The sequence below is a fragment of the Vipera berus genome, assembly GCF_964194415.1.
Source record: "Vipera berus genome assembly, chromosome: 4".
Taxonomy (NCBI): Eukaryota; Metazoa; Chordata; class Lepidosauria; order Squamata; family Viperidae; genus Vipera; species Vipera berus.
This window is the reverse complement of record NC_138206.1, coordinates 120,628,535-120,636,407: the sequence shown is the minus strand read 5'-3', so window position 1 is coordinate 120,636,407 and position 7,873 is coordinate 120,628,535. Positions and strand designations below refer to the sequence as shown.

The 7,873-nt window shown below is 46.8% G+C and overlaps 1 protein-coding gene across 2 annotated transcripts in view; it reads left to right on the top strand.

Moving 5' to 3' along the window:
* The first annotated feature begins 6,550 nt into the window (after positions 1-6,550).
* Positions 6,551-7,873, top strand: part of VWA8 (von Willebrand factor A domain containing 8) — a 114,054-nt gene continuing 112,731 nt past the window's right edge. For both annotated transcript variants that reach the window (XM_081327993.1, XM_081327992.1), the window contains exon 1: positions 6,551-6,779. In XM_081327993.1, the coding sequence (XP_081184119.1) occupies positions 6,623-6,779 (157 nt within the window). In that variant the 5' untranslated portion in view covers positions 6,551-6,622. The remainder of the gene's footprint in view (positions 6,780-7,873) is intronic.

Genomic DNA, 7,873 nt, shown 5'->3' with positions numbered 1-7,873 from the left:
GTCAGGGGCCAAGCACCTGAATTTTGATCACATGCCCACGGGGATGCTGCAATGGTCATACGTGTGAAAAGCGGCCATCAATCACTTTTTCAGTGCTGTTGTAACTTCAAAGGGTCACTAAATGAACTCTTGTAAGTTGAGGGCTACTTGTAACTGTGGGGGGGAGGCTTTTGCATTCAGGGCCACTGGAGATTCTCGGTCATCCAGGTCACGGTTATCCCAAAGATGCTTCCCCCCTCCCCCCCCCCCAAAAAAAGCAACTGGACTTTGTTTTTCCTTGAAGATGTTTCGCTTCTCATCCAAGAAGCTTCTTCGGTTCAGACTGAATGGTGGAGGATGGAAGGATTTATATATCAATTCCTTTCTCAACTAGATTTCTCCCATTGCTGGTGGGGGGGAAGCAAAAGGCAACAAATTCAAGGTGCTGGTAATGACCTATAAAGCTCTAAATGGCTTGGGTCCGGATTATCTAAGGGAACACCTGCTGCCGGCATCAACTTCCCATCGTCCTGTGCGCTCCCACAGGGAGGGCCTTCTTAGGGTACCGCCGGTCAAGGAATGCCGGCGGGCCATTCCCAGGGGAAGGGCGTTCTCTGTGGGTGCGCCGGCCCTACGGAACCAGCTTCCCACGGAGCTTAGGACCGCCCCCGACCTTCGCTCATTTCGTAGGGACTTGAAAACTTGGTTTTTTGAGTTGTCTGGCCCAGACTGAGGGGTTTTAATTTTTAATTAATGGGGTTTTAGTTAAGTTCAGGGATTAATTTAATTTTAGTTTTAATCATTTTTAATTGTATATGATGTATTTTAACTTTTAATTTTCCCTGTAAACCGCCCTGAGTCCTACGGGAATAGGGCGGTATATAAATTTAAATATAAATAAATAAATAAATAAATAAATAAATAAACTAGACTTTTCTTTGTTTTTCCTTGAAGAGGTTTTGCTTCTCATCCAAGAAGCTTCTTCAGTTCTGACTGAAGGGTGGAGGATGGAAGGATTTGTATTCCTTGCAGTCCTCTGGTCGTTAGTACTCTTTCTGAGAGTCGTTGAGGCCACTTGGAGGCTTATCTGTTCTCTTAAGAGTCTACAATCTGGACAGAGAGGACCGCTGGTTTGAAAGAGGGGTCAAAGAGGCATTAAGACTGAACAGCCCTCTCTCAATGGGGCGGTGGGGGGACATGACACCACCCATCTCCACTCTACAACACAGTCCTTTCAGCAGCTCCAAGAAAGCTCCACACCCATTTCCACTATTCAGGTGTCCCTGAGGGCACAAATAAAACCTCCAAGTGGCCTCAATGATCCTCAGAGAGAGTACTAACGACCAGAGGACTGCAAGGAATACAAATCCTCCACCCTTCAGTCAGAACTGAAGAAAGCTTCTTGGATGAGAAGCAAAACCTCTTCAAGGAAAAACCAAGTCCAGTTGCCTTTTTTTGGGGGGAAGCCTCTTTGGGTTTTGCACTGACTGTTCCTAAAACAAAAACTCTACATCTGTTGGAAAGTTACTGCGGCATTAATGATGGCTGCAATTTCTGCACCGTTAAGCAAAATTAAATCATTAGAAGTTCCATGTTTCCCCCCCAGCAACGGGAGAAATCTAGTTGAGAAAGGAATTGATGGGTAAACAGCAGAGGTGGGGAGAGACTTTAATCCATTACTGAGTAGATCTTCAACTTCGGAGCTTCCACAATATCTTTCTGATCGTAATTGGCTGTCATGCAAAAACTCTCGGTTGCAACTACTTCCCTTTAGACAATCAAGGATAATTTCTCTAATTAGCACATTCGCTAACGAGAGGCATGCAGACATAAAGGCACAGAATGGGACATTAAGCCTAATGTCTCTAACTGCAGCATTATTGCCAGAGTAGCTAAACTAGACATCTTTAAGTATGAAGTATGATGTGTTGAGTTGCACAACTGCTAAATGGGAGTGCCCAACCATGCACAAAGTGCCTTTTGCACCAAAGACCCAGTTAACACAACTGCTCCTGGAATCACTTCTACAAAATACCAAAATACAAAATACCGTACTAAAGGTACAAAAATAATATAGTTAGTCCCTGACTTACAATCAGAATTGAGCCCAAAATTGATGTGGCTATGTGAGACATTTGTTAAGTGAGTTTGCCCCCATCTTATGACTTTTCTTGCCACAGCGAAGTGACTCACTGCAGTTGTTAAGTTAGTAACACGGTTGTTAAATGAATCCGGCTTTTCGGAAGGCCGCAAGAGGGGACCAGGTGACCCCGGGATACGGCAACCATCATAAATATAAACCAGTTGCCAAGCGTCTGAATTTTGATCGATGTGACCATGGGGATACTGCAACGGTCGTAAGTATGGAAAACGGTCCTGTCACTTTTTTCAGTGCTGTTGTAACTTTGAACGGTCACTAAATGAATGACGGTAGGTGAAAGACTCCCATCTGTGCCAAGCTAATCCCATCGTGAAAACACAGCTAGTTTAAGTTTTTTTAGCAGATAAATATGCAGTTGTGTACTCCGTTCTTAGGTTTTCCGACTCTGCTGGGCGCTTATTAAAGTCTGAATTAATTCCTGCAGCAGCCCCAAAATAATGTGAATAATTCTCCGCGTTATTGTGTGCGTAGCTTGCATCTAAGCTAGAAGTTTACAAGAACATACAGATCTGGAAGATCAATTGCCTCACTCTTTCTCCGTCCTGGGTAATGAAATGCACCTTGTCACTTCTTGTACCTGTTCAATTAGAATTCTGTCAACCGCTTTCCCAGGCACAATTAAGAAACAGATACTCCTTCGGTGGCATTCAGTTTTATTACCTTTACTATTATAGAAGGGAATAATAACGGCATTCTGCCAAGGGACAAATACAGGTGTGGGCCTTACACACCTTAAACAAGTTGCACAGTCATTCCTGAAGACTTTACATCTCCATTTTCACATTGCTCCAGCTGTACAGGGAGTCCTCTTCTTACGGCCACAATTGAGCCCGAATTGCCCATTGCTAAGCGACAAGGTGGTTAAGTGAGTTTTGCTCCACTTTTACGAGCTTCCTTGCCACCGTTGCTAAGCGAATCACGGCAGTTGTGAAGTTGGTCACAAGGTCGTTCAGCGAATCTGGCTTCCCTGTTGACTTTGCCGGTTGGAAGATCGCAAAAAGGGGATCACGTGATCCCGAGAGACACTGCAACTGTCATAAATACATGCCGGTTGCCATGTTGATCATGTGACCATGGGGAGGTTGCAATGGTCATAAGTGTGAAAAATGTCCATAAGTCACTTTTTCCAGTCTCAGTGTTAACGGTCGCTAAATGAATAGTTGTAAGTCAAGGACAACTTTAAGAAGAGACTAGACAGCCATTTGTCTGAAATGGTGTAGGACAGACATGTCAAACACAAGGCCCGGGGGCCGGATCCGGCCCGCGAAGTGGTTTCATGCGGCCCGCGAAGCCATCCTGGAAACAGAGAGGGAATGGCCCCCACTGCCTTGGCCCTGGCCCAGAGACCCTCCTTCTGCCAGAGACCCTCAGATCTGTCCCACTCCTGCCCAGGCCCCCATAGGCACCCTTGATGCCAACGATGTAGAGCTGGCCACGCCCACCCAGTAGGCCATACGCACTCTAGCCACGCCCACCCAGTAGGCCACACCCACCCAGGCCACACCTACCCAGCCCCCTGAGGGCAACCGCAATGCTGATGCGGCCCTTAATAATAATAATAATAATAATAATAATAATAATAATAATAATAATAATAATAATAATAATAATAATAATAATTTAATTTCTATACCGCCCTTCTCCCGAAGGACTCAGGGCAGTGTACAGGGCAATACAAATGAAATGTGAGTTTGACACCCCTGGTGTAGGGTTTCCTGCCTGAGCAGGGGGTTGGACTTGATGACCTCCAAGGCCCCTCCCAACTCTATTATTATTATTGTTGTTGTTGTTGTTACTTTACTACATTCTCACACTCCTTATGACTTTTTGACGATTTTGTTTTTTCTTGGACACGAAAGATTTAATGGCATTTCTTTCAGTTCTATTCATCAGCACATCACTGTCGATCTCACAAAAATATCTCTGAACTACGTCCTCCGGCATTGCCTCGCTTCTGTCTTGTTCAAAATCATTTTCATCATTTTTATTTTCAGTTCCCTTCACTCTGCTGGAGGCCTTGTCCAGCTCTCTTCATCCACTTCCAAACCAGTTTTTAAAACCGTCCGTCAAAATCACACTGCATTTTCTCTGCCATTTTTAATCTGAACCGCTCCTTGCTCTCTTCAAACCACTTGTTGTCACTTGTTCAATATGCACATGACTCAGTTTCTCTCGCTCTCATTTTTCCCCCTATAATTATTCACTTACGATTTTTTTTCTCACCCACGGAATCTCACACCTTCTATTGTACCAAGCCTACTTTTTCATATTTCTCATTAGTGTAATCGTACCCACTTTTTTTCCACTGTCTCCCAAGCAGCTTTCATATCCTCTTTTCTTAACCATTTTTTATTTACTCTGTTGGGAGATTAACCTATTTGTTTTGTTAGTTCTATTTCAGGATATTCTCTTCCCATGATTGTTCTACAAATAGTCCTGCCTCCAGGTGCTTTGGAGAACAGGTTGACACCCCCCCTTCTTTGTGGCCCCTCAAATACTGAAATCCTGCTTTCATGTCACTCCCTAGTCCTTCTCTTCATTAAACTAGGTAAAGGTAAAGGTAAAGGTTCCCCCGCAGATGCGTGCTAGTCGTTTCCGACTCTAGGGGCCGGTGCTCATCTCCGTTTCAAAGCCGAAGAGCCAGTGCTTGTCTCAGGACGTCTCCATGGTCATGTGGCCGGCATGTTGTTGTTGTTGTTAGTTACGAAGTCGTGTCCAATCCATCGCGACCCTATGGACAATGTTCCTCCAGGCTTTCCTGTCCTCTACCATCTTCTGGAGTCCATTTAAGCTCACGCCTACTGCTTCAGTGACTCCATCCAGCCACCTCATTCTCTGTCGTCCCCTTCTTCTCTTGCCCTCAATCTTTCCCAGCATTAGGCTCTTCTCCAGTGAGTCCTTCCTTCTCATTAGGTGGCCGGCATGACTAGACGCCAAAGGCGCACGGAACGCTGTTACCTTCCCACTGTAGTGGCCCCTATTTTTCTACTTGCATTTTTTACGTGCTTTCGAACTGCTAGGTTGGCAGAAGCTGGGACTAGTAACAGGCGCTCACTCTGTTACGCGGCACTTGGGATTTGACCCGCCAAACTGCCGACCTTCTGATCGACAAGCTCAGCGTCTTAACCCACTGAGCCACCGCGTCCCTTCATTAAACTAGACATCCCTAATTCCTGCAACCGTTTTTTTTTGTACGTTTCATCCTCCAGCCCCCTAATCATCTTTGTTGCTCTTCTCTTTCTAGAGTGCCTTTGCCCCCCCCCACACACACACATCCTTTCCCGAGCTCTTCAAGATAGATTCTCCCTCTGGGCAGCGTGCTGCTCCTTGGTGCATTGCTAAAATTTGGCCACCTTGCAGGGAAGGCAACCAAAGAATGAATTTTTTTTCTTTTCTTTCTTTCCTTTCTGACATTCTTTCTCTTTTCTTCTTCTTCTTTCTCTCTCCCTCCCAACTTTCTATTTCAATAGTGACCCTCCCTTCTTTCTCTTTTGTTACTATTTCTTCCTCTCTTTTCTTTTTCTTTCGTTTCTCTTTTGTGACTTTCTATTTCTTCTTTTCCTTCCTTCGTCTCTGTCTTTTGTGACTTTCTATGTCTTCCTTCCTTTTCTTTCTCTCCCTCCTTCCTCCCTTCCATTCCCTCATTCTTTCCTTTCCTTCTGTTTCTCTCCCTCTTTTGTGACTACTTCCTCCCCGTTTTTCATGATTTTCTCTCTATTTATCTCTCTCTCTCAACTATCTCTCTATTTCGGCGGCGACCCCTCCTCCCTTCCCTTTTGACTATTTCTTCCTTCCTTCCTTTTCCTTCCTTTCTTTTTCTTCTGACCCTCTCCCTCTTTTGTGACATTCTATTTCTTCCTTCCTTCCTCTCTTCCTTTTATTCCCATCTCCTTCCTTCCCTCTCCCTCTTTTGTGACTATTTTCTCCCCCGTCTTTCTTGATGTTCTATTTCTTTCTCTCTCTCTCATCTCTCTATTTCAGGGGTCTTCAAACTTGGCCCTTTAATGAGTTGTGGACTTCAACTCCCAGAATTCCTCAGCCAGGCATGTGGCTGAGGAATTCTGGGAGTTGAAGTCCACAACTCATAAAAGGGCCAAGTTTGAAGACCCCTGCTCTATTTCAATGGAAGGGACCCTTCCGCCTCTCTCTCTCTCTCTCTCTCTTTCATGACTTATTTCTTTCTCTCGTGATTCCCTCTCTTATTTCTTGCTCTCCCCTTTCTCTCTCTTTCAATGGGGACCCTCCCTCCCTTCCCCCTCTGCCCCACTCCCGGCTGGGTCCAAGGGGGCAGCGGAGAACCCCACCCCAACCCGGCCACCCCCTCGGTCCCCCCGGGGAGGAAAGACCCAGCCGGGATCCTCCTCCCGGGCTGGGCGCCTCCCCGGCAGCGCCCGGCCCGGCCCGGCCCTGAAAAGCGGCGTCGGCGTTTCCCGGCGGAGGCGGTGCAGCGACGGACCGCGTCCCCCAGGGCCTCCTCCGACCATGCAGGCCCGGGTGGCGTGCCTGGGCAAGGCGAGCGGCGGTGGCGGACACTGCGCGGGCTCCTCGGCCGCCCGCCGGGTTCGCCTCCTCCTGCAGCAGGTGGCCGGGCGGCGGGGCGGCGGAGCGCGGGCCTCGCACGGCGGGACAGGCGGCCAAGGTGAGGCGGGCTCCCCCGGGAGGCCTTTCCTCCTGCCCGGGGAGAGGAGGAGGAGGAGGAGGAGGAGGCGGGCGCCCCGGAGACCCTGCCGGGCGAGGGTCTGGCTCTTCCTGGAGGGGAGGGAAGGGGCTGCTTTGCCATGCGGGGGCCCCGGAGAGGTCAGCTGGGCAGGCTGGTGACTTCTGGCCCTCCGTCTTTCTTTTTCTTTTGTAACTGTGTCAAAGGTGATCCTTTCCTTTCCTTTCCTTTCCTTTCCTTTCCTTTCCTTTCCTTTCCTTTCCTTTCCTTTCCTTTCCTACCTACCTACCTACCTACCTACCTACCTACCTATCTACCTACCTACTTTATCTCTCAATGGTTACTTTTCCTCCCTCCCTGTCTCTCTCCCTCTCTCTCCTTCCTTCCTTACTTTCTGACTTTCTTTTGCAACTCTCTCTCTCTGTGTCAATGGTGACCTTTTCCTTTCCTTTCCTCCCTCCCTCCCTCCCTCTTTCTTTCTTTCTTTCTTTCTTTCTTTCTTTCTTTCTTTCTTTCTTTCTTTCTTTCTTTTGCAGCTTTATCTCTCAATGGTTGCCTTTACTCCCTTTCTCTCTCTCTCTCTTTCCTTTCTGACTTTCTTTTGTAACTATCTGTGTCAAAGGTGACCTTTTCCTTCCTTCCTTCTTTCCTTCCTTCCTTCCTTTCTGACATTCTTTTGTAACTTTCTCTCAATGGTGACCTTCCTTCTGAATTTGCTTTGACTTTCTTTTGTAACTATCTGTGTCAAAGGTGACCCTTTCCTTCCTTCCTTCCTTCCTTCCTTCCTTCCTTCCTTCCTTCCTTCCTTCCTTCCTTCCTTCCTTTCTTTCTTTCTTTCTTTCTTTCTTTCTTTTTATCTCTCAATGATTACCTTTCCTCTCTCTCTCTCTCTGTCTCTTTCCTTCTCTTTCGTGCCTTTCTCACTTTCTTTTGCAACTCTCTCTGTGTGTGTGTGTGTGTGTGTGTGTGTCAATGGCAACCTTTTCCTTTCCTTTTCTCCATCTTTCTTTCTTTCTTTCCTTTATCTCCATCCTTTATTTCCTCCCTCTTTCTCTCTCTCTCTCTTTCCTTTCTGA